This window comes from Antennarius striatus, chromosome 10, assembly GCF_040054535.1.
Source record: "Antennarius striatus isolate MH-2024 chromosome 10, ASM4005453v1, whole genome shotgun sequence".
Lineage (NCBI taxonomy): Eukaryota > Metazoa > Chordata > Actinopteri > Lophiiformes > Antennariidae > Antennarius > Antennarius striatus.
Window position 1 is genome coordinate 12,194,600 of NC_090785.1, and position 26,588 is coordinate 12,221,187.

At 40.0% G+C, this 26,588-nt stretch overlaps 2 protein-coding genes across 5 annotated transcripts; one reads left to right on the plus strand and one right to left on the minus strand.

Annotated features, from left to right (window-relative positions):
* The first annotated feature begins 2,048 nt into the window (after positions 1-2,048).
* csf1ra (colony stimulating factor 1 receptor, a) lies at positions 2,049-11,855 on the plus strand. Of its 2 annotated transcripts, XM_068325984.1 has the most exons (22): positions 2,049-2,170; positions 2,276-2,373; positions 3,672-3,959; positions 4,105-4,392; positions 4,501-4,637; positions 4,718-4,883; positions 4,986-5,187; positions 5,534-5,649; positions 5,776-5,887; positions 5,987-6,186; positions 6,390-6,481; positions 6,592-6,718; positions 7,083-7,190; positions 7,340-7,450; positions 7,613-7,775; positions 7,887-7,969; positions 8,097-8,200; positions 8,430-8,552; positions 8,642-8,753; positions 8,837-8,936; positions 9,834-9,945; positions 10,240-11,855. In XM_068325984.1, exons 2-22 carry the CDS (start codon positions 2,322-2,324, stop codon positions 10,384-10,386), a joined length of 2,943 nt encoding a protein of 980 aa, XP_068182085.1. In that variant the 5' UTR covers positions 2,049-2,170; positions 2,276-2,321; the 3' UTR covers positions 10,387-11,855. The 2 variants fall into 2 exon arrangements, with proteins under 2 accessions (XP_068182085.1, XP_068182086.1); XM_068325985.1 differs by lacking the exons at positions 2,049-2,170; positions 2,276-2,373 and having other exon boundaries at positions 3,907-3,948.
* A 69-nt stretch (positions 11,856-11,924) lies between these two features.
* hmgxb3 (HMG box domain containing 3) lies at positions 11,925-25,965 on the minus strand. 3 transcript variants are annotated; one of them, XM_068325979.1, is made up of 22 exons: positions 25,545-25,965; positions 24,953-25,111; positions 24,658-24,832; positions 23,753-23,963; positions 23,466-23,665; positions 23,245-23,352; positions 22,380-22,514; positions 22,020-22,252; positions 21,228-21,337; positions 21,057-21,134; positions 20,824-20,912; positions 20,156-20,263; positions 19,899-20,039; positions 19,225-19,532; positions 18,263-18,390; positions 17,550-17,681; positions 17,276-17,460; positions 15,890-16,112; positions 15,646-15,779; positions 15,443-15,562; positions 15,128-15,337; positions 11,925-14,869 (listed from the first exon to the last, which is right to left on the minus strand). In XM_068325979.1, the coding sequence occupies exons 2-22, from the start codon at positions 25,090-25,092 to the stop codon at positions 14,273-14,275; spliced, it is 3,765 nt and encodes a 1,254-aa protein (XP_068182080.1). In that variant the 5' UTR covers positions 25,093-25,111; positions 25,545-25,965; the 3' UTR covers positions 11,925-14,272. The 3 variants fall into 3 exon arrangements, with proteins under 3 accessions (XP_068182080.1, XP_068182079.1, XP_068182078.1); XM_068325978.1 differs by having other exon boundaries at positions 20,156-20,236; positions 23,466-23,963; XM_068325977.1 differs by having other exon boundaries at positions 23,466-23,963.
* Between the last annotated feature and the right edge of the window lie 623 nt (positions 25,966-26,588).

The following is a 26,588-nucleotide window of genomic DNA, read 5'->3' on the forward strand; positions in this document are numbered from 1 at the left end:
TTGCCTAATTCAATATTCTAGAAAATTATTCTAGAAATGACTACCATAATCTAGAAAGGAGTCGTATTTTGGGGAGGAAGTGGAAGGAGCTGGACACAGCACATTTAGATGCATACTTGGGGCTCCTCATCCTGTCTGGGGTCTGGAAGTCAAAGGACAAATCAACAGCCAGTCGGTGGGATGCAGAGACAGGCAGGGCTAGATTTAGAGCCAAAGTGAGGGAGATCCAGGAGAGGACTGCACCTACAGTAGTACAACAGTGAGTGAAGTAAGTGTGTGTGTGGGCTTGTGCGTGTGTGACAGACAGAGAGAGAGAGAGAGAGAGAGAGAGAGAGAAAGAGAGAGACAGAGAGAGAGAGAGAGAGAGAGACAGAGAGAGAGAGAGAGAGAGAGAGAGAGAGACAGAGAGAGAGTTGATGTGGGTTAGTTTAATGGCCTCTTGCATTTTTTTTTACAAATGAGTAATACATTCTATCTGTATGTCTGTCCAATACTGCATAAATAGTTGTTATTGGAAGTTTACACACACATTGAGATAGAGTAGAGAGTGAGAAAGAGAGAGAGAGATGAAAAGAGAGAGAGGGGAGAGAGAGAGAGAGAGAGACAGAGACAGAGACAGAGACAGAGACAGAGACAGAGAAAGAGAGAGAGACCTTCATCATCTGTGTTATAAGTGCTTCAGAAAGTGGGGATTAAAACATGAAAACTACAGTTAACTGAAGCCTCTTAGAAATGATCAGATCATAACCGCTTATGCTTCTTATTGAAATAATTTTTTAATATTGGTTTGCATGATAATTAGTGACATTCTCATCAACATTTCAACATGTCGTCCAAACACTAAATCTTCATTTGAGTTCCACAAAATTCCAGTGCTATGATATCAACAGCCTTACTGTACAGTGTGTGTGTGTGTGTGTGTGTGTGTGTGTGTGTGTGTGTGTGTGTGTGTGTGTGTGTGTGTGTGTGTGTGTGTGTGTGTGTGTGTGTGTGTGTATGTGTGTGTGTTTGTGTCTTGGGATCAGCAAAAAAGGCACCATAGTAAAGGAATCATGGTCCTCTTGTTTCTAGGTTACTGCTGGGGGAAAAGGGAAGAGGAAGAGGTGCCAAGTCTAGAGGCCATCTAACACGCACACACACACACACACACACACACACACACACACACACACACACACACACACACACACACACACACACACACACACACACACACACACACACACACACACACACACACACACACACACACACACACACACCTTGTTCATATTGCTATTGCTTGTTCTTGTTTTCATTTCTGATTTATAAACAGTAAATATATATACGTAAAACAAAATTTTAACGTCATGTTTTAATGTTACAAGATCACTGTAAAACTATTGTATTTAATATGTTAGTCTTTCAAAAGTAATAATGTGGTAAAACAATTTTTTAATGAAAAATGAGTGAATTATCCTAGTTGAACCGTTACCTGAAAGACAAGGAACAACATTGCACTAAATATTGAACAATACTTGTTGGATTTTTTTTGGTTTGGACATGTTTAGGATAATTCAACATGCACCGGGTCAAATTGACCCATAACACACCAATGTTGATTCTGACAAATGTACAAATGAGCGTTAACTTATAATGCTGCAAACATACAGTAGCTAGTGTCAAAAGTCATAATGTGTTGAAAACATTATTACCTGGAAGCTCACAGAACCATACTGTAGCATAGATAGCATGCTTTGCATCAATAGTCATGATGTCACACACCCACTCAACCACCACCTTGTATTTCTGTACTTGGGGTTCCGGTAGAGGCTTGCTTAGGAGAATCCTGATCCATGCAAGACAGCCCTTAAACAGGCCCGAGTGTTGTTACGTTGTTGTCATTACATGCTGGTGATCTGTGGTTGGATGTGTGTTGTGTTAAGGCTAAAGGATGGCCCGGGAGAATTGAGCCATTCTGTGTCAAATTGGCAAAGGCTCAATAATTAGTTAAGCGTGAAATGCAGATCTGACACACACACACACACACGCACGCACGCACGCACGCACACACACACACGCACACTCACTCACTCATAGAGCTCCCTCCATACTCCACCCACCACTTCTTGTTTGCTGTGTGAGACTGTAAACAAGCAGAAGGGAGAAGAAGGGCAGAGCAAGCAGAAAGGTAAGAGGATAACCTGGTCTGATCATCATATAAGATACTTTAAAGTGAGAGACGAGGAACCGAACAATTTGAGATGTAGTTTTGTCTCATTCTTCTGATTCATAGAGCTGCAAAATCAGCATTCAAACTGCCGGTTTGAAGTTGATCCAGGATGCTGTTCTACCTCAGTCTGCTGACCGGGATTGTGGCCTGTGCCACGCCAGGTAAAGGCAGAAAAATGTTTATTGTTGAATCTACCTCTTTACCGTCTTTTTTTACCCTGTGCTTGATTTTAACAGCTTCCGTCGGTTTAAATGTAATTTTTTAATTTAAAATAAATGGAACAATTCATGATAGAAAACTGTTAAACAAAGAAAAGCATATAAAAGTAATTTAAACAATCTAAAAGTAATTTATACAATTTAATTGGGTTTTAATTAAATTGTATAAAACATTACTGACTTCATCACACCCTCCATGCATACGTCCTGTACATAAGTGGGGCGATTGTCTGCAGAATCATGAGTTGTTTTTTTGTCGCCACTACTGATAGTTTCTTTATCTGTTTGGTCATGTTGATCTTGGCTTGAAACATCACATCACCTGACTTGTGTCAAATTGCAATGTCATGTATTTGTATGTAAGCACATAAAAAGTATTTGATGTTTTTGGTTTATTAGGGATGAGTAAATTAGCTCTGCTTTATGGTGGATTATTGGGGCACAAAGGGAATTTGGTTGAGTGGTATTTGTTAGTTGCTAAATGCATCGACGTGTTTTTTTTTTCAACTATTTTACTCCTCGTGCTAACTTTTACTTGTCTGTATAGTAAATTTTAAAAAATGCTGTTCTTAGAATCTCAGTTCTGCTTTAACCTTCAAAATATATTCTAGATGAGAACTTTTATGACCTTTGAAAGTCATACTCAACTCTAAATGACAGAGTTTAGCAAGAGTCATACTGATGTCAGTCCTTTCAGTGAATTTAACACATTTGTTCAACTTGGTCTCTACACAATGCTTCAACACAGCCTTCAAAGAGTTCATTGTCTTTCATGTTTAAAGTTTCTTTAACATGGCCTGAGGGTTTTGGTATATTTTTGATTTTGTGGTTTGTCTAAAAGATGTCAGAAATGTCACGTCCTTCTCAATGCTTAGCATTGAAAGCTAATGATCGAATATTTGCAGTCTTTACAAATCCGTTATTGAGTGGGATTTTGAAATAAAGAGGCTTTATGGATCAAAGGATATTGTTATAGTCCGAGTCTTCCATCTCCTTTCTGAATTCGTTAGGTTGCTTCCAAAATAAATCTGAGAGCATGTAACTGCATTTTGAGCTTCTATAAGGTGGAAACAAAATGTTGAGCCATGAATGATTAGACATTTAATAGAGCAAAAATACTCTCATTGGACCTCAGTAACCCATAGTCTATTTTGATTTATTTTGTTTCATACTTTCTATGTACGTTTTTCTTTTGTCTAAAATAAATGCCATCATTGAGTCATATTTGTATTCCTTCTCAGTGGAATGGAGGCATCCAGTGATCAGGTTCAACTCTAAGGTAGTGGGGAATTCTGAGGTGGTGGTCAAAGCTGGGACTTCTCTAAATCTGCAGTGTGAGGGCGATGGGCCTGTAAACTGGCAAACAAGGCTAACCAAACACAGACGCTATGTGTCCAAAGTCAGTGGGAACATCCGCACCTTCAAGGTGGAACGACCCTCTGCTGAATTCACTGGAACATACAAGTGTTATTACACTGCTGGGTCTCAGTATCGAGGACTGACCTCCTCAGTGCATGTGTACGTAAAAGGTGAGCTCTGATAAATGAGAGCAAAACAAATCTGTGAGCTTGGTTAGATCATTGTTTACTGTTCTGTTGGTTCTGCTTACTTACTTTTCCACGGCAAACATTGTTCTATGATTTAATCGATTTTTTTCACGCTTCATTTAACTAGATCCAAACCGTGTTTTCTGGACCAGTAGTACATCCCTGCAGGTGGTGAGCAAGGAGGGTGAGGACTACCTGTTGCCTTGCTTGCTAACCGACCCAGAGGCAATAGACTTGGGCCTCCGTATGGAAAATGGCACTACTGTGCCGCCAAGATTGAACTACACAGTTTACCCTCACCGTGGTATTCTCATCCACAACCTCCAACCCAGCTTCAATGCTGACTACGTCTGCACAGCTAAAGTCGGCGGAGTGGAAAAGACTTCCAAGATCTTTTCTATCAACATCATTCAGAGTGAGACCACTCGGTTGTTGGGGATGATTACCCAACGCTGTCATGACATCATTTGCATTGATATGTGCATCAAGCTACACACTCATTTATAAATTTTTCATGCTCCAGAGCTTCGTTTTCCTCCATATGTCTTCCTGGAGTCGGATGAATATGTGCGAATTGTTGGGGAGGAACTCAAGATTCGTTGCATAACACACAATCCCAACTTCAACTACAATGTCACATGGAATTACACCACCAAGTCGGTGAGTATGAGGCACTTTGGGAGTTTTCTTGTGCTAAAAATGATTTCACCTCCAACTTGATTACTTCTTAATGTCCTCAGACAGTAACAATAGAAGAGAGGGTTCGCTCTAGTGGAGAAAATCGCCTTGATATACAGAGCATACTGACTATCCCTGCTGTGGCCCTCGGAGACACAGGAAACATTTCCTGCATTGGCACTAATGAAGCAGGGGTGAACCGCTCAACGACATACCTGCTGGTTGTAGGTGAGATGTGGAGACAATCACTTCTGCTGTGGTGTCGTGCTGAAAATCGCCTACAACATTCATAAACTATTGAAAACGTACTGTGTGAACTTCTGTCAACAGACAAGCCCTACATTAGGCTCCTGCCCCAGCTGTCTCCTAACTTGGCCTACAAGGGTCTTTCGATTGAGGTGAATGAGGGGGAAGATTTGGAGCTCAGTGTGCTCATCGAAGCGTACCCTCACATCACAGAGCACAAATGGCACACCCCATTATCTCTCAGCTCGTCCACACAGGAGCACAAGCTCATCAGATACAATAACAGGTACAACACAAAGGCTGGAGCAAGTAACAAAGGACAGTATGGCTTGTACTAAAGTGGTCTTGTTCAAAATGTCACAACGTGTATAAAAAAACAAAAACACTGAATTCAGGCTGGGGAAGCCACTCTGGGATTAAATCACGCCATTCGAGCATTTCTTGATTAGTATAGTGACACTACGTTCATGTACTTCCTCATGGATGTAGTGCTTAAAGGAAGAGGTGTTCTATTTTAAACTTGTCCCACTATGCAATCATAAAGAGGCTCTGTCTGTATTCAAATGATATAAATTACTCATGAAGACTTTCCTCTTTATCCCAGTTTAAATATTTTTTTTGTTTTTTTATAGATATCATGCGAGTTTGCGGCTGAAGAGGATGAATGCACGGGAGCAGGGACAATACACATTTTACGCCAGAAATGACCTGGCCAATGCATCAGTCACATTCCAAGTTCAAATGTATCGTAAGTGCAAACACTTGAAATCAGTTTATACGTTTATAATGTTGTGTGATAAACTCTTGTGAATGGATATCATATTCCCTTCAAATGTGATAATTGCTGCTGGTCTTTCTTTGCCTTTGCTGACAGAGAGACCTGTTGCCATGGTGAGATGGGAAAATGTAACCACACTCACCTGCACCTCGTTTGGATATCCTGCTCCCAGAATCATCTGGTACCAGTGTTTAGGAATACGACCCACGTAAGTTCTATTACCAACTTTAGCTTCTATACTGAGGATTAAAGCATTTGGCCTTGCCTCGGACCTTTGCCTGACCATGTCCGTCTTACAATGAGGCAGGTGCAACGGAAACACTAGTGGGCTGCAGATGGCAGCCGCACTACAGGCTTCAACAGTGGAGGTCCAGAAGGAGGAGTACGGAGCTGTGGAGGTGGAGAGTGTGCTCACAGTGGGGCCATCCCGGCGGAGGATGACAGTGGAATGTGTAGCCTTCAATCTTGTTGGTGTCAGCAGTGACACTTTTGCAATGGATGTTTCTGGTGAGGACATCAATTGTAATTTTTCAGAATGCTGTTTATGAGCTACTACCTTTAATATTGTGGCATGACACAGATAAGATCAACCAAACCAGAAGATTACTTTGCAGTTAAAAAATGAGCATGATTTAACTATTAATGATACACACCCAAGCAATATACAGTACATACTCCACAAACTATTATCAATGACTCTGCTTTTGCAGACAAGTTCTTCACTTCCACCTTGACCGGAACAGCAGGCATTCTCACCATCCTCCTTTTCTTACTGGGTTTACTGCTGTACAAATACAAGCAGGTAAATTGCAAAAAATTGTGAAAATGTACAGCTACAGCATCCAAATATTCCAAATGTAGATAAGTGACTTTGTTGCCATGTTTATATTGCTTTCTTACTTTTATATTCAGAAACCCAGGTATGAGATCCGCTGGAAGATCATTGAGGCAAGAGATGGAAACAACTACACTTTCACTGACCCCACTCAGCTGCCATACAATGAGAAATGGGAGTTCCCAAGAGACAAGCTGAAACTAGGTTTGCATCATTTCAATATTAAATTAATTATTACACTATAAATACTACTGCAAAATCAATGCTACACATGTCCATCCACATGTCCATGTCCATAAGTTTGTCAGGACCATCCACTGCAAAGTTTAATGGTAATCAGTTTAATAAGTTTTCTGCAATTATGGCAGATTAATGAAAGTGTTTCTTTCCATCTAGAGAGATGGAACAATTCCTGAATTTGTCCTTATATCCTTATCAACATCTAAATTAATAATTGTTCGGTCGAATACAACAAAGACTAAAACAATAAAAAAGAAATGTGAAATCTGGCTGTGTATCACAGATTTAGCTTAGTTTATAGCTTCCCGTTGTATCTTTTTCTGACCAGGTAAGATCCTGGGTGCAGGAGCTTTTGGAAAAGTCGTTGAGGCCACAGCCTATGGTCTAGGAAAAGATAATGATGATGTACTGCGTGTGGCTGTAAAAATGTTGAAAGGTGAGTTTAATGTCAAACATTGAATTTAAACAAAAGAGTGAGAATGTATAATTTAGGTACTGAAAAATATCATCCAGCAAAATCCTAAATTCTTTGTTTCCTGTGATCAGAAGGGACAATAAATGAAAGCTTGTTTTGTGCTCCTGCAGCCAGCGCTCACTCAGATGAGAGGGAAGCTCTGATGTCTGAACTGAAGATCCTGAGTCACCTGGGACATCACAAGAACATTGTGAATCTACTGGGGGCCTGCACCTACGGAGGTCAGAGAGCGTCTCCTAAATGTTTTCCATGACAATTGATGAATCTAAAATATTGAAAAAGCAAGTCTTTGAAAACTCAAATTCATTCAAGGGAAATCTTGTAATTTGCAAAAGTATGCTTTCTCTGTCAAAGGAATGTTAACATGGTGTGTTTCTTATCAGGACCAGTGCTTGTAATCACGGAATACTGCAGCCTCGGCGATCTCCTGAACTTCCTCCGCCAGAAGGCAGAGACATTCATAAACTTTGTTATGAATGGTCCCGACATTACTCAGATCTCCAATGACTACAAGAACATCTGCAGTCAGACCCGATGCATTAGGAGGTACATCATTGCATATGCTGGGTGCAGTATTCATGACAAATATATGATCTCCTGCATCATTTCTGTTGACACCCCTCTCTCTTTCTCCTCTTGTTTTCTTTCGTCCTAAAGCGACAGTGGTATTTCTAGTACTTCCTCCAGCAGTTACTTGGAAATGAGACCCAGCCAGCCTCCAAATACAGAATCGTTTCAAGGCAAGAAGCATACCACAACCAATACTTTTGAAATTGACACAAAATCAATCAGGACACATCAACTTCCTGGTGACAGAGACCAGTTTCTTTACTCCATGTGTTAATAATATTATTTATGTCCACCAAGACTCCGTGTGTGACGAGACCGTCAACTGGCCACTGGACATCGATGACTTGCTGAGGTTTTCCCTTCAAGTGGCTCAGGGTCTTGAATTTCTGGCTGCAAAAAATGTGAGTGGTTGTATTTGAGAAGGGATTTTAAAATTCAAATGTTTAAAACAGCAGTAAAATTTGTCTCAAAAATGATGCTCCTTATAGAATATGGTGTGTGTGTGTGTGTGTGTGTGTGTGTGTGTGTGTGTGTGTGTGTGTGTGTGTGTGTGTGTGTGTGTGTGTGTGTGTGTGTGTGTGCGTGCGTGCGTGCGTGCGTGCGTGCGTGTGTGTGTGTGTGTGTGTGCAGTGTATTCACAGAGATGTAGCTGCTAGAAATGTCCTCTTGACTGATGACAGAGTGGCCAAGATTTGTGACTTCGGTTTAGCACGTGACATCATGAATGACTCCAACTATGTGGTGAAAGGCAATGTGAGCCTTAAGTACATCCAACATTTACTACATATTAAGCAACTTAGAGACTAGATTTAAATTTAAAAAAAATCTGCATCCTGTGGTAGGCACGCCTGCCAGTGAAGTGGATGGCTCCAGAGAGCATCTTCAACTGTATCTACACTGTCCAGAGTGACGTCTGGTCCTATGGTATCCTCCTGTGGGAGATCTTCTCTCTAGGTTTGCACATTTGTATTTACCCTACATTTATGCACACATTTGTTCCATAATGTGGTAAATTAAAGTATTCCATTCACAATTAGGCAAGAGTCCCTACCCCAGCATGGCTGTGGACTCCAGGTTTTACAAGATGGTGAAGCGCGGCTACCAGATGTCTCAACCAGACTTTTCCCCTCCTGAAATGTAAGTTTCAAACTGGTTCATTCATTCATTCATTCATTCATTCATTCATTCATTCTTCTTGATGAGACGATGTGTCGTGAGTTATGCTGGCGTCGATCCCAGCTGGCTATGGGTGAGACATGGGGTACATCCTGGACGAGACGCCAGCTCACTGCATTCACACATGAAGACAATTTAGTGTGTTCAAGCTAAGCTGCATATTTTTGGAGATGGGAGAAAGCTAGAGAACCTGGAAAGAACCCACAAAGACATGGGGTTCTCTCCAGGTTCCCTCATTAATATTTATCAAGAATAAACAATGATCCTTCTTACCTTTGTCAGCTGTCCATCCGATACTAGTGGCATCCTCAATGCGCACTTCATTTATTGCTGACTTTAATTTACTTTCTACCCCCAACTCTAAAAACATGGCAAGCTTGAACTCCAAATTTGACTTAAGGCCACTGACAAAAAATGGGTTTTTCCCAGTATTGCAGAGGGCCCTAACATTGTGTCCTGATTTGAAATGGTTGTCACACCACTCAGAGTAATTATGGTGTGGAAACAGAGGGGACTGAATCTGAGTCAGAACCTAATCATCTGTTGTTCTGCTATGAGTCAGGCCTTAGTTCTGCCTGTTAGCCACATGATCGTGAAGCTAGGATGCCATGTAACTGCTATTTCACAGCAGAAGAATGAGACTGGAAAGGGCAGGGGTTCTTGTGAACGACTCAGTCAAATCAAATTGCGTCATTACCTCCACTGTCCTTAGTTATCTAATTCGGATTTAAAGGGTTTCTTGATGTTACGTGTCCCTGTGGTTCGTCAGTGCACAGGAGACACACTCATGGAAATATATGTACTGACATTTTTGTTTGTACAATTAATCGTTTTATGCATGGTTCAATTTTCTTTCAGCTACACAATCATGAAGATGTGCTGGAATCTGGAGCCGACAGAGCGGCCAACATTTAGCACAATTTCTCAGATGATAGCGCTACTACTTGGGGATCAGTCTGAGCCGGAGCAAGTGAGTTTGTAGAACGTTGGGTTTTGTGACCTGACCCCAAGTGACTCCAGATGGGTTTTGTTAAAACTAGGGAACATAGCATGTAATATGTGACTAAAAATATCCCCAGGAAGTCCTACTTTTCATTTAATTACTCTAAAGACACAACGGATTATAATTGTGCTGCCAAGTTCACTTGTGACAAAATTTCATGGAGGTACTCACAATTAGAAAACTGATGATATTCCAACGAAGCCAAGATTTTTGGCTTTCTTGGCTCAGGTGACACTATCCTAATGTAATGCTTCTCTACAGATAATCTACCAGAATGTGCAGATGCAAGTCACAGAGGGTGAAGCGGGGGACGAGCCCAAGTACTTTGACAACCCCTGTGATCAGACTTGTGACCACGAGGAAGAGGAGCAACCTCTGATGAAAACCAACAGTTACCAGTTTTGTTGAAAGCCGTAAGGGCCAATAAATCATCCAACCAATCGACAAGCATCAGGAAAGTGGGATCAACTGTAGTTGGTGGTCAGAGTTACACAGCTTGTCACAACCACAGGACACTTGCAGAGAGTCGCCTCCTCTTCGATCTGTTTTTTTTTTTTTTGCCTGTCGTGTCTGCTCACCCAACAGACAAACAGCTACAGCAAACATGTGACTGGCTTCTTTGCAGACCATGACTACAAATTGCCATGTCTAACACTGGCTGCAGACTTGAAAGGAGGAAACATACCAACAAACCACGCAAGGTGGATGTGTTTAACCTTTCCTCTGATTGAGCTCTTAATCATGATGTACGTTTTTACCACTGCCCCATGATAGTGAATATAGTTTTTATGGAAATTTTAATCACTTTTGCATTAAGTTACTTCCTTTTCATCATTATGCTCCATTCGTGTGTTCTCAGAGAAAAAAATAGTCTACCCATCATAATGCATTCTAGTCGAGTTGGGTTTATATTTTTAATCAACCTAATTGAGCATAGTGATTTTTTTTAACATGTTTTTTTAAAAACATATTAAATTGATCACAGAGGAGGAAAAGAATGATCATGTTGTTTTTCTCTTTGTGCGCCTGGAACACAAATTTATTTCCTGTGACAATGTCAGAGTCGCAACATGTGACTGTTCTGCCTCTGAAAAATTAATTAACCAGCATTCAACATGATTAATGAGCAGGGAACACAGCAGTGAGCAGGGAAATATTTGTATCTGTTATGGATTGGATGAACAATGTTTTGCATGGTCCAACTTACTCTTCTCATTTCCTCCAAAGATGATTGTTTGGATGTAAGCTTCACCACTTTCTGTGTAACAGTCAACCTACACTGCCAATTGCATGAACATTTTAGAATAACATATACACTGTTGTGAGATATACAGACTGTATATTTGTTTGACTTCAAGCATTTCATAATGTATAAATCTCATGATGTAAATCAAGAGTTTTCTTTATTTTCACTGAATTATTGCAGAATAGTTTGTAGAAAAATGCATCAATATTTCATAAGTGTTGTGTGGGGTTTTGTGCAAATGAGTTTATCAATGCAAAAGCTGCCGATTCAATCGCTGAACTACTGCCAGGGTGCAAAACTGCAATTTATGCTGATATTTGTGGTGCTGTTTTTATGTTCCTCTCTCACTTCTTTTTTTTAGTGAAAAATGTCAAATCTTCATTTCCTCGAGAACATTTCCCACAGTGTCCATCAGTGATTCATATTATGCAATTTTTTTAGGGTCATTCAGAAAGTCCAAATGCTTTTCCTACTATGCATGATTTCAGTTAAAATTATAGTTGTTAGTTCATAATTTTCAGATGTTTGTAGTTAAGAGTTTAGAAAAGCATTTTGTCTTTGTATAATTGTCTACCAAGCAACTGAATTATTGAGCTTGAATAAAGCAGAATAATTCACGCTTTTATTACACTATCATGGTCTTATTCTACTTTTTCATTTGCTATATGTGTATGTGGTTTCAGTGACACAGCAGAAATAATTTCTTCTCATAACTTATTTTAATGATCTTATTATCATTATTTTATTGTACCTGTGGTAATCATTATGATCATTAAATTTACTGAAAAAAAATCTCATTGCTCACAATAAATGTGTGAGCAATGATGAAATAATTGCACTGTGGAATGACACATTATAAGTGATATTGCTCTTATCAATTTAAATAAATCCTAATTCCTTGACCCTGAAAACCTACTCTTAGCATTGGAACTGTGTTCTAACCACTAGATTGAGTTATCAACAAAAATACAATTTTAACTGCACAGAGGTGGCATCTTTATTTTTGACTGTAATTATTTTTAAGTTACTGCCAAAACGAACATCCCTCCTAATAGAGTTGAAGAAAGAATCTGCATGCTTATCGAAATCCATCTTAAGATGTAATAAACTATTTTGTGGTTCTTGATCCACTTGGTCACAAAATGACATCATCTGTAGTTGATGAATAAAAATGTACCAATTCTGCATGAATTTTAAGTGATTAACAGCTAATGCTGCATCACGTTGATTTCACTTTAACTAAAAAACAAAGAAAAAAGTCCTGTGAGCCCTGCATGCATGATTCCAGTCAGACCACAATCCAAATGACTCTGCAGCACAAGAACAAAGTGCAAACATTGACAAAAATAACTTGGTTTCTATAGATGCCACAAAAATATAGAACATAAAGAATTGCAATTTTGTTTAGGGTAACCAGAAGCATGGAGATTAGGAGCAGTTGGAGGTGCTGGTGATTTCTGTGGTTCGCAATGCGGATACAACCATCTTTTCTTTTCATGCCACTTTACAATTGTATTACACGTAATTTCAGATAAAACATTTTTTCCTTTGACTGCAATATAAATTAGATTCTCAATAATTACTGTCAAATTATGTTATATTTTTTGCACACAAAACAGAGAATGTGAAATATACTGTGCTGTTTGAAATCAATCTTATTTGTGTAGGAGGAATGAGAAATTGATGTAAACTCAAATGACAATTTTTTTGATAACTGGCTTCTCAAATGCTCAAGATTTTTTTTCCTCCTTGCAATCAGGTACTTTTGGGCTTTTGTTGGACAAGCCAAGCAGTGATCAAATAATCATCAGATTAACCAATGACAGATAAAATCATGTAGTTTTAACACTCCAATGCAAATTAGTTTAAAAAAATCTGTGACTCAACCAACTGACACAAATGATACTTTTAGATAAAGCATGACTTTTAAAACCTTATGTAATATACAGTAAGGTAGAAAGTTATTTTTTCATTTCATCCATCTGTCCAACCATCCATCCAGTGTTCTGCGACTGGGATGAATACCACATTGTTCCAATGCAGCATTCTTCAAATTTCCATTTTTTCACTGTATTTCAGGTTTGTAAGATGTATATTACCTAGACACAGAGGTCACTTAAGATTGGTAGGATTAAAGCATCATGGCTATTTAATTAAGAATTTTATTCTCAGACTAAAGACCACCAAGCATGTCCAAACATTGCATCTTGAGAATTATTACAAGACCATTTAGATAAATAGCCAATTTTAAATTTATATTTTCTCACGTTGGGTAAAAAAAAGAATGTAAATATACTGCTTGGTCAACAAAACTTAAAAATATTGACTGCTGATAGTCAATATAGTGAAGCATCTGATAAGTGTCCTTCGGTGGATCTTGAGAGAAGAAAATGTGATCAAAATAAAGCGAAGTGTTCTGTTACAGTTCATTAAAATTAAAAGAAAACACATTTTATCTACAACAAGGCAACAAGGTGAGAGGTTAGGAGTGTGCAGCAGAAAAAAGACATGTCTCTGCACACCAAGGACAAATAAATACAACTTATTAGTCATTGTTAAAAACATAATTTAAGACTTTGAAGGTGTTATAATGCTCATTACATTATTTCAGTCTCCGGACAGCAATGGATTTATTTATATTTTTTTAGCTTTTGGCTACCCATTTGGTAAAAGACATAAAACACAGGTACATTCTTTCAGTCATTTGAAGGTGGAATTTTTCAGTCGCCATCAACTTCACTTGTATTCTCACAACTATTGTCACAATTTAAAACAGACCTGGTAATCCAACATTCAAGGGCCTTTTCTGCTATATGTATCCATATTTAACTCATTTCCTCACATCAGTAAAACGTAACAGCAATGTGTTGATTAAATATGCTAGTGCAGGCTAGTCCTTCACATCAACACATGTATTACCTCCTTGTTGTAACACTTTAATCAGTGTGGTCTTATCATGACGATCATCACTTGCACTCCTCTCTTTGAATGCAGACAGATTTGCCATCAAGTCCATTTCGTGCCTGATTGTCTTTTTTTTTTTACATTTTATTGAGGATCCCCAACCTCAGTCTCAGTCCCACTCTCTTGTACCTGTCCCTCCATCCCAATCCCTTCATCTTCCTCTTTCTCAGTGTTGATCTGTGCCACTCCTAGTCTGTAAAGAGCATCCCTGATCACTACCTCCCCTGGTTGGCAAGCATTTACCACTTGGTTGATTTGCTGGCTCACAATGTCCCTGCTGGTCAGAAAATCTACCAAGCGGTTGTAAAGGTAGTAGTAAGCAGCGTTGCTGAAAACTACAGGTTGCCGCCGCACAAAACTAACAGAGAACGAGTCCTCTGGCTTCTCTGTGCACTCATTCTCTGCTTTGTCCATCTGTTCTTTTTGCTCTGTTACCTTGATATCCCCACTTTCCTTCTCTTTCTCTTTCTCCAGCTCAGCCACCAGGCCAATATAGGGTTCCAGATCTCTGCAGAGGGTCATTGAGTAGTGCTCTAAATGGTTAGCAGAAGGCCCCTGGGCTCCGGGCTGAACCAACCAGCAACATGATGACTTGGTGATGGGATGAATGTGCTGGTTCTCTGCAACCAACGACAGATCGGCGCTGTACGGCTGGTCCTGCAGCTCAGCACATGACACGAGCTAAAAGACAAAATTCAGAAACCATGACTGAAATGTGTATTTTTTTTCCTCTCCATCTACATGACCACTGATGTTATTTAGCAAATGTATTAGGTAACTGATGTCTGAGTGAAGGATAGATTTTCTAAAAATGAGTCTTTAATGTGAAGACACTCTTCATTCATAAGTCTGGAATATCCATAATCCAAGCGAATGACAGGCCCTTTAGCCAGCACCAACACAATTTCCTTAATATTGGATTTCATTTCAGCAACTCACCACTGGCTTTTCAAAAGGGTCAGAGAAGCAGCCCTGGTTCCTGCCCCACATCTGGGTTGCCACTTCAGGGTAGTTGGTGTCAGAGCACAGAGCCACCTGACGGGCACAGTCGCTGACGTACACTGGAGGCCAGTAGCGAGCTGACAGTAGAAGGTCCACGTGGTCTCGAGCCGTCTCTCCTCTCACTAAGTACTTAGAGCCACAGACCACCTGGATGAAAACACAGGAAGGAAAAATGTTTCAGATAGAAAACACAGAGGTGACGTTTTCATTAAATTTCAAAATGGTTATAAAGATGACAGCTGGTGTTCTTACCTTGTGGGGGCAAACCTTTGACAACTTGCCAGCTGTGAGGTGTGTTGGAGGCTGTGGGGCTGTGATGAGTCCGCTATGAATATGTGTGTACAAGGAGGTGAGGGAAGCCAGAAGATCATCCTGAAATGGGGAGACAGGAACAGGGCTTTCATGTTAACAAATTCAACATCATAGATGGGAAGACACACACAACACTCACACACCTTATCAGAGTCTGGGCTGATGGTAGACCCGCAGTGGTGCAACATTTTTTTCAGCTCGTCCTCACTGTGACCTTCAATGCTATCCAGTCTCAGATGACCGTCATGAATGAGACGCACCAAAACAGATGGATCTCCTTAAACAGATGAAAAGATTTTGAAAAAAAGTAAAACAAAAAAACTGACTGACCATAGAAGGCACTACAGAACAATATTTATCTGAAAATTCACCATAAATTCCAGGTACCTGAGGGCTCTTTTATATGTGAAAACACTTTATTCTTCTCTGTGTTGATGACAGTAGCGCTCCTCATGAGAGGAGGAATAAAGGGAGCAATGATAGAGGCATCCACCCGTGTGATGGGGACATCAGTGGGGAAAGTTGCTTGTTCAATAGCCTCACTTTCCATGGTTAGCCAGAAGTCATCCACATGCACTTCATCTGAGACTGAAACCTCTGGCCAGGTAAACTGTAAAGGAAATCAAATGTTCAAAGTCAAATGTTCTCCAGGTTATATACCAGGAGGACAAAGCTTCAGGTTCACGTTACACTTATGACTCTGGTTTAGGGCATGAGAGTGTGAAGAAAATTACATTAAACATTACCAAAGTTGTAGTTTGTTTAAAATACAAAAACCTTTAGTATTTAGAGAGAAAAACTTGAACATTGAAATCTGTTCTGCTATTTTTGAGATAAGGTTAGGATAAACTGATAAAAAAAATATTGTGTTAAAACTATTGGGATAGTGGCTATTAATTCAAGAGATTACTTGTGATGCTGACCATCACATAAAAAAAAACATTGAATCAGATTAAACACTTATTGGGTGAAAAAGGAATTGCTACAACACTTGTGTGCAGCAGCAACTAGTGGGAAATTAGCAAAACAAGATCAATGATTTGGTTAAATTACCTGATTAGAAAGGCAACTAGACCTTAAGCTAAAATATGGAGCAATAATGAAATGCTTAAATTTACTGTTGTAGAAGAGAAAGAGAGTGGCATCACTCACATTGACAAGAAGGTAGACAAAATATACAAACTTTCAAAACCAAAAGCTGCTCAACAGTTCTCCGGTTTATCAGTTCAGGACATGAAGGTGTAGCACTTTGGATTCTCGACTAACAGAGTGATGGCTGACTCATGGGACAGGTTCAGTAAATGTGAAAAGCACCTCACCAGCAGTAGGTCTCATGTATAAAAATTTCCAATCTTAATTTCCTCCAATTTCATTTTTTTGGGTTTAAACTATGATAATCTGTTCATGGGTACTGTCTCCTGGGAGCTCTATAAGCGATCTAACCTCCTCCTACACTTGTTCCATAACCATGTCAGAATTGTTAAAAACATTTTAAGGTTGTGATGTTGCATAATTCATCTTGTTTGCGTGTGAAGAATGCAGGAGGAGTATATAGCATGCACACACACACACACACACACACACACACACACACACACACACACACACACACACACACACACACACACACACACACACACACACATTTACAGGATAACATACGGTACACTAAAGAATACAACCATTTGATGCTGGTTTATTTCTTTTATATGACCTACTAACTTAAGGGGAACTAATTAATTCAAAAGTTACAGGTTACATTAATCATTGTACCTCCACATTCTTCAGTTCCAGGACGTTGTTTGTGAATCGTTGTGAAATCTCCATCTTAGGAGCAATGCCACAAATACCGCAGATCATATCGTTGTAATCACGCATCGTCAGACATTCAAAGGCCCAGTAGCCACTAAGAAGGAGCTCCTGAATTGGAGATTGCTCCTCTGGACTCAAGGCATGTACTGATGCAAAAGGAGAAAACAAAATTAAGACAGAAAGACTAAATTAATGATGCACATTTAGTGTGTAGAGCGCTTTGTCTGGTGTTTACCAGGGTGACTGGGAACGTGGTCTAATATGGTCCTGGATGCCAGAGAGGGATTAAGGCCTTGTTTGATTCCAGCTCTGAGCTTCAGGAACAGGTCAATGCTAACCAGCAGTCTATTCCCGACATTGAACAAACCTGCCAAATAGAAAAACTCTATTTAATCCTTAGAAGTTTGCTGAAGGCCATAATACCAGTATGAAAAAAAATCTTCAAGCACAAGAGAATTGTTGTTACAACTTTGGTCGTCTTCCCATTAATACAAGAAACACAAGAGTAGAAACCACAGCGAATATCTACAGTACTTTGTGTTTATTTAGTCTACCAAGGAGGTAACATGTTCAGTCCAGTTCATTTCTTAGTCAGCAGGAATGAGGTAAAGCTATTATGACTTTCATGAAACCATGGGAAAGGTAGCAGCAGGAAACCAAATCATGAAGCTAGACTTAGGGTCGAAATAAAAATAATATCTCAATTGTCAAATAAACCCTTCTGCTCTAAAGAGATTCAGAAGCATGTTTTTTAAAAATAACAAAATAGGTACTCTTATTTCCTTGAAGTCCAACCACAACCTGATCGGTTGTGTTACCTCTGAATAAATGATGACAATAATGAGGACAATAAACCAAAGTGGATCTGTCAGGTTTAATTAATGCCTGACTAGAAATGTCCTGAAACAATGTCTCAAGAAATGCTGGTGGTGAAGAACCATTGCTCACCTGGATGCAGGTCAGTGAAGCTATGCAGAGCTAAGCACTGAACGTTGAGACACACTTTGAGCTGCAGAGACACCGTCTGGAGGACTGTCTCAGTCAGCAGCCAGCAGTTCTCTTGTCCTGAAATGGTACTAGAACATATGGGTATACACATTAGGGAACAGCTGTACTGTTTCAGGACAAGACTCAATATTAATTTCAAAAGAAAGAAAAGTCCTTTTTCATCAAATTTCTTCTCTTCTACAGAAGCACTTCCTAAACTCAGATCTTGTGTCGTGCTTAAAACTCAAAAACTTATTTCTTCAATTGTATCCATCCTGTTAACTCTGTATGTTCATAAAACTGCCTGAACCCTTGGCAACAGCTGTGGACAAGAAAGGTCAAGAGTGCAACTGTAGCTCTGATGAGACACAGGGATTGTGAGTGTCAGTTGAGTAGAGGAAACATCAGTTACGGTAATTTTAGGGTAACGTTGACAGACTAATGTCAGCCTCCAGAGTATATACGTATAAATTCCTACATTTTTTCCTCACTAGTCCTCTATGAAGTTACACACAAGTCATAAACTGCACAGCAACACAATCTAAACCATCCTAAGTCAGCACCTTAAGTTAACATTGAATTAATTTTGAGATTTTTGTCGGAACAACAAACCTAAATATAATTTTATAACAAAATAAAATACGAGTTCAGAAGGAGGAACGGAAGTGGAAATTAACAAATCCTTCCATGGCGATGCCATGACCCACCTTCATCATCCTTATGCCAAGTCAATCACAGGCAGAGTAGGCTGAGTCACAGCATCGCCATAGTAAGATTTGTAAATTCACCTCACATCATCGACAGAATTTGACAATAAAGCTAGAAGCATGATAGGTAAATGATGAGATGAAGTAAATTAGTAAAAAGGGTAAATACTGGACTGTATCAGCCTCTCCTTGTCCCACAACAAACCAACTTCTCACCTCTGATCTCCTTTGAACAGAGGGTAGTTACACAAACCACATTGAGTGGCAGCTGATTCATAGAACTGAGGCCAACCAGTCTCAACCAGAGTCTCCGTCTCTGTGACGCTGTCAAGCTCCTGGTGGCCAGGCTGTACCAACACAATCTGAATACTGTTCAGCTCCTGGATGAGGGCCAACGTTTCCTGGAGCTCAATCTCACTCTCAGGAATCTGAAGGGTACGATGCAATAACTGCAGGGTATTTTGGCGTTGGATGTCCTTCTGAGAAGGACTCAGGGTCTGGTGTGGATCAAGCAGCATCACAGACTGCAAAACAAAGGAGAATGAGATGGACGATGTATAATCCTCTGTGATTTTTGTAGCAAATGCACTGTACAATGAAGCTTCAAGGAGCTGTCAACATGTCCTTAAAATGTAAACATGTAAACTTCTAAATATCAAGGAACACACACACACACACACACACACACACACACACACACACACACACACACACACACACAGACACACGTTGATGTCACGAGTTAAAAAATACAGTTCAACTATGACCACTTCTCAGAATTATTTCTGGAAAATGCTGGAGAGAAAACACGATGAATTATGGATGACACAGTTGGAAACTTTACCAGACTGTCTTGACTTGAGAAGAATCAGGAGGAAGTAAATGTTCACCTTAGTTCCCTTGGCGTACTTCAGGCTCAGCTCACAGCCACATTTAGGGCACACAGCAGGTTTGTGTCTGTTCTTATATATGTAGTCACAGGAGGGGTTCTTACAACGACCCCTTCCTCGTGCCGTAGATAGTCCCAAATCCTAACACAAGAACAATGTGCAGCAATTATTCACAATGTTATTCATCAATGTGACATTTGAGAAGTATCATCGAGTTAAGAAATAAAAGCACTTGAATAAAAAACCAATATACTTACAAAACTGGAAATAGTGTGTTTTTGTTTCAAAGGCATGACTGGCAGGATATTCAGCCTCCTGTCAGTCCATGAAGACGCAGCCTGGATTCCATCAGGAACAGAAGACACCTGTTAGAATAATGTACCAAAGTTATCCCATATTTACTGATTTACATACTTTTATTCCTTATACTGCATACCATGCGCATATAAATGTGTATGTGTTTGTCTGGCTATGCACTGAGTTATGTTTCGGCAGAGGTCGAAAGGTCACAATTAAGGTAGCAGCTGATGACTAGTTTAAGATGTAAACCCTGACCTGCTGAAAAAAAGGACAATACCATAAAAGGACGAAGTTACTCTTGTGACATTATACCATACATGGTGCATTGCTGATATTTTTGTCCCCCATCCTTTAGGACACATTGTACAGGGACTGCCCAACTGAAATAAAAAAAGGTTTCGGCAAAGACATGTTGAGAACGGGGTGGAGCTCTGTAACTGATCACATCTCTGCCCGTTCTCCTCGCGAGTAAAAAATATAACCGCTGTCTTCTCCTTTTTGTGAGTGTGTTTTAAATTTTCTAGTTTGTTTGAACCTGACAACACCTGTGGGATGACACATAATAAGTGACAAGTTGTATCTTTGCTGTTTCCATTGATGTTTGTATGAGTGTGTGGGTGTTCACCTGTTTGGTTGTGATTGCTGGGACAATCTGTCCGAGCTGCTTTAGGGTGCTGGGTTTGAGACCAGAGAAACTGTCCTGAGCCACTGTGGCTAAAAGACAGCCACATGAACAAAGAGTAAAAATTATTTGGTACAAAGAAACCATTTCTGATCTATATAATTAAGGCAATCTGTGTGTGTCATATAAATACATAGCACGCATCTATAGAAAAAACATCAAAAGATGGACAGTACCAGTGGATTTATTGTTGTAAGTAGTTTGAAGCTTTCCTTTCTCAGGTGGGACTGTTAGGATCTGGAACAAAGTAGAACCTAGAAACACAAACATGGGCCTAAATATGAGTCCATATGGTGACTTTAACTTTACAACAGAATATAGCTTGCGTGCTGCTTGTTATAGCTCACCTGTGTTATAGTAGGCAGGAAGGATGGGTCTCACAGGCCTCCTCCGAGCAGCAGCGTTGCCTCCGCATTGACCTTGGACTGCGATACCCTTAAGGCCATTTTTCAACTGTCTATTTGATAAGGGAGACCAAGAATATTACAAAAACAAAACATATGGTTACAATAAAAACAGCTGCTATAGGAACACACAGATTCTTATACCAGTATAATTGTATAACAAAATACAGTAATTGTGTTCTGATGTGGTTCAATGTCCGTAGACAAAATAGTGTGTTTTAGAATTAGAAACTTAACTCTTGTGATATACAGTGGGCTTGTGCTTTGAAGTTACACCATACAGTATATAATGTCTGCAGTGTCAACGTGTCAACAGAAGGGCAGCAGTGGCTCAGTGGTAGAGCGGGTTGTCCAATGCTCTAAGACTGGCGGTTCGATTCCCACACCTGCCCATCTCGGAGTGTGTGCACCTCCGGAGCACTGCCGAGGCACCCTTGAGCAAGACGCCCCCACAAGTTGCTCATTAGGGGCGCACCAGGAAGGAGCTGCCCGCCAATCTCCTGTCAGTCCATGTGTGTGTGTGTGTGTGTGTGTGTGTGTGTGTGTGTGTGTGTGTGTGTGCTACAGGGGCCTGTACACACTGACATGTATGTATGTGTTTGATTGAAGAATTTACTGACTAGAGTGTAACTAACTAGAGTCCCTTCAGGGATCAGACTAGTATACAAAATGTAAAAAAAAAAAAGTTTTCTGACCAATTTGATTGCGGTACAGTAATAAAATGCTGAGCCTCACTTTTTTTTCTCCTGTTCCTTGATGCTGCTGACCTCTGGTGGTTTTACAACAGGACCTGCACACTGCTTCCTTGGGGTTAGTTGAACTCCCCCTCCTTTTTTGTTCCCACTAGTGTTTATTTTGCTGGAATCAGCATTATATTCCTTTGAAGGTATGGGATCGTAGTGTTCAGTAGGCTTCGACTCAACTGTCTGCAAATGTGAGCCAGCATCTTTCTCTTTTTTCTTCTTTTTCTAGTACAAAAAAACAGGCAAAACTCATTCACTTTAGCACAGGCATCAACTGAAAGTGGCTTCATCATCGTAATACACCTGGATGCTGACAAACGATTGAACGTCTATGATATTGCTTGACACTTACAGCAGGTATCCATTTTCCACCAAGGTGGCTCCCACATTCTGGGCACATTGGTGGTTTGTGACGGGTGACATACACAAATGAACATCCAGCTTTTAGACACCTCCCTCGACCTCTCCGGGTGTACGTCTTCACAGACTACAAAAGAAGAAGGACAAATGGAGCTTTCTGTCAGCTGCTATCAGGACATCCAATCACCAGGTTTTGTATATTATAGTGATGGATATCGCAACACCCATGCACCCGTGCAGACGCCAACCTCATAGAGCAAAACCCTGTGTCGGTATCACATTAAGAAAGTCGCGTGACGGATACAGGAACTGTTTGGAACTGACACTGATGTGCCTCAACTGTGCTGTGTGAGTTGTGTTTTCTATGGCTAGAGGTTGAATCAAAAAAGTGTTACAGACTCAATCTCAAAACGAAGGAAACACCTATTTTTATTTAAATAAAAATTTGTAAGAAAAAAAAGAACCAGGCCACAAGCATCCTTATTCACAACACATTTAGATTTTCACGTTATGATACACGTTCACATTATCTGACTGTATCTAAAAACATTTTAAATTCAAATGAAGATATGAATTAATGCTGTATAAAATACAATGACTTAAATTACATTATTGTATATACTAGTTCATCAAAACAGTCTCAGTTGAGTCCGTCAACTAGGTTGCCTTAGGGGTTTTAAACTCTAGCAGGCGTCACTATGCAGTCACACAGTATCAACACAGTATCAATATGTTTGGCAATGTGTCCAAATGCTTCATGACGCTTCATCTACCCATCACTGGTATATTATATATTTCTCAATTTCTTTCAATTCCCACTGAGATCACTAAAGCAGATGAATGATGCAGCTGCTTACCATTTTATATGAAGGTTTGGCACTTTGCTCCATGTTGGATCCAACAGAAACCATCATTACTGAACCCACAGAGCTGACACCTACCAAAGAAGTGGGCTCCAGCAAGTTCTGAAATCACAAACAAATCCCTTCAATGGACTTTTATCAATGAAGTCCTTGCAACTCTTTTTAATAATAACTAAAGCTTTTTCTGCTAGGTGACAGAGGGACTTGCGTCTCACCTGAGTGGGTATGATTGCAACCATCTGAGTTGTTTCTCCCTGGTTTTGATGCACTGTTGGCACACAATAACCACGACCAGTGGCTGTTGTCTCATTTCCTTTCAGTGTGACCACATTGGTTGTAGGTTCAGCAGAAACCTCAATGTCCACGGAGGCTGGGGATTTGGATAAGAGAGCGGAAGGGGAGGAGGGTGGGATTCCTTGGGGTTCCATAGGATGAGAAGTTACAACCGTTTCCTGTAGCATGTCATCAACAACGATGGGTTGTCCTGAAAGTTCCACCTCACCTGCCAGCCCAAGAGGTGTGAACTGGGACTCTTGAGTCAGCGTTATTGGAGGAAGACCTCCTTCCACTGGAGAGTCCAGAGTCTCCACACTCACTTCCGGCAAAGAAGCCAGCTTGTGATTTACAGTGGATCCATTAGACAGGAGAAAATAACTGGCTCTGGGGAGGATTTTGCGGAAGCCTGGCAGGTCTTTGGAGGGGCAGAGGGTTGACTGAGGGACAAGCAGACAGAAACTGTTGGTTATTACCCAGAGAATCAGGTCAGCCAATTGGCCTCTGCTGCAGTGAAACAGGAAAATACAGTATACTTCTTTCTTGGGATACTTGATGTCATAGCATCACTTCATTCCGACTTCATCTTCACTTCCATTCACTTTAAATTCAATCACTTCCGTTGCTCTCACTGGTTCTCTGCACTGAGTTATCAAACTGAAGGATTCAACGTTTAATACCTAGAATCAACCATCCCCCATTGGACCTCAACATTGGTTTGCTTTAAGCTCTTTGTCTGTCATGAAGTTGCTGCTGCACGTTTTATCAGCATTAGATAAACATATGAATTACAACTGATTGATTTTGAACACCACAATTTGTGACTTTGCTCAATCTATCGAAGACTTTTCTGCAAACCCTTTTGTGATTTTTAATCATTTGAGCAACGCATGGACTTTGAATGTTTATAATTGTGTTAGATACTACAAAAACTAGTAGTTATCATTTAACCCTGCATTAAAACAGCAGAGGAAGTCCAACCACAAAAATGACTGACATGAACATAGTCTGCACATTCAAATGTCCTTCAGAGCAAGCCAGTTTTATCCAATATTTACACTGGAAGAGACAAAAGGCATCATAGCTCCTTACATGTATGGATTTATTCCTATTAAAAATTTGACTGAAACTTACTGTGTCCATGCCCTCCTTCTCAGACTTGGCCTTCTCCAGGTAATAGGCTTTCTCAGAGACGCTGAGCCTCTTCCAGCTCTCACTGATACGTTTGTTGATCTCAGACTGTGGAATGTTAGGAACTTCTTGTTGCATATCCTGGAGAACATCGAAGTAATACAGCAGGTAGGCTGACCTGGAGAAGACAGGTTACACATCTTGTTAGTACAAAGGCACTAACAGAAATTATGGGCCATGCTTAGAACTATGCCACTGGCTTTTTTGAGAGTCCTTTGTGATTTATACTGTACTTTACCTTGGCTTCTTAGGTTTCTCAAGACTGAGCTCTTGGGCTTTGCACTTCCTCTTTTTGGGGGTCGTCGCCTCCATTTGGGTGTAGCAGCTTTCCACCTCCTCAGTCACTTTAACAACCTCAAACACCTCAAGTTTCTCCATGATCACCACACATCTAGGCCTAGCATGAAAATGGTATGTAGTTAGTGATCATTTCGGACCTTCATGAAGTTTTTATTGATGAGAAATAATTTGTCACTCTTGTACTATTAAACGAACGCAAAGGATTCCTGAAGTTCATCTGAGCCAAATGTGGAGCTGTGATTCGGCTGAGATGCCAGTGGAGACATGCTTTTTCGGATGAAGGACAACATTACGCAGTCAAGACTGTGGATTCGTGTTTCATGCAAAGACATCAAGGGACGACAATGTCGTGGACAACCGACAGTATCGCAGCCAGTTGTCATACATGTGTCTCATCGGGACTACAGTATAGCGCTGGGATTTAAAGGACTGGTCCGTCCATGTTTTCAAACCAGGTTTAATGGCGTGTGTTTATACTGCCTGAACAGTGCTCGGCTATCCAATGAAATGAGTCCTTATTGACGCCTTACCTACGATGACCCGAGGCTCCTCACTTTGCTACCAACAACCTTTGGAGGTCGCCGAAAAAGTCCGAAGTTGTGCTGATAATAAGTAATTGGGACATTTATCGATACTTTGTGTTAATTGAAGGATATGCAACGCACAGATGTCTACAAACTAGCTTCGTTTCTTGTCGACATGTAGAAAACATGGCGGTATGTTACATTGGCCTTAAACTAATCAAATGCAAGAATACACAAACGTTGACCAATCACAGTGAACCTTGTTGACACGTGACGATTATTTCGTCACCAATCGACGGTCGTACTGAATATGGCCACAGGCCTTCGCTGTTTGAGCGAAAATAGTGGTATAACTTGAGAAATAATAGATATGTGAACTGTTAGAATTAGCTATAAGTAAAAGCTCCCGAAATAGAATGACGACGAACAATCCACAGATAAAAATGTGAGACTACTACAGATTAATATGTCACAAAACATACTGTAGAAAGTAGAGGTTTGCAAATAAATATCTTGTGAAATAATGAATACACTAGACTCTTAATATTTTTGATGGTTTGCAAATGAATTGGAGGACAAAAATCCTGCGCTCTGTACCGAACATATGAGAACAAATAGGCAAGCCTATTACAGAGTGAGAGTAATTGTATTACTGTATTATATATTGATTGGGAATTTTATCAGACGTTGCAAATTAAGTTGAAAATGTATAGCAAGGGTAAACGTAATTACATTAATATAAAAATTAGGTGATATATAAGATAAACCACAAATGACAACTTGTAAAATAGTGTAATAAAGAAAGCAAAAGGCTGCATTATTACAATATTAAAAGTAGAGAAAGAAGAAATGAAGGAGGGTAATATGGCCTGATATTTAAAATGTTTTATTCTCACATGCAATTATCATATAGATCAATATCGTGAAATGACTTCTCTGTTTCTGACCTATTTGATGACCTAGCGACAGTGCTTTGTGTACTGTAGTTGGGATAGTTTATAGAACAAAATGCAGTTTATAGAACAAAAAGTTTATAGAACAAAATAATTT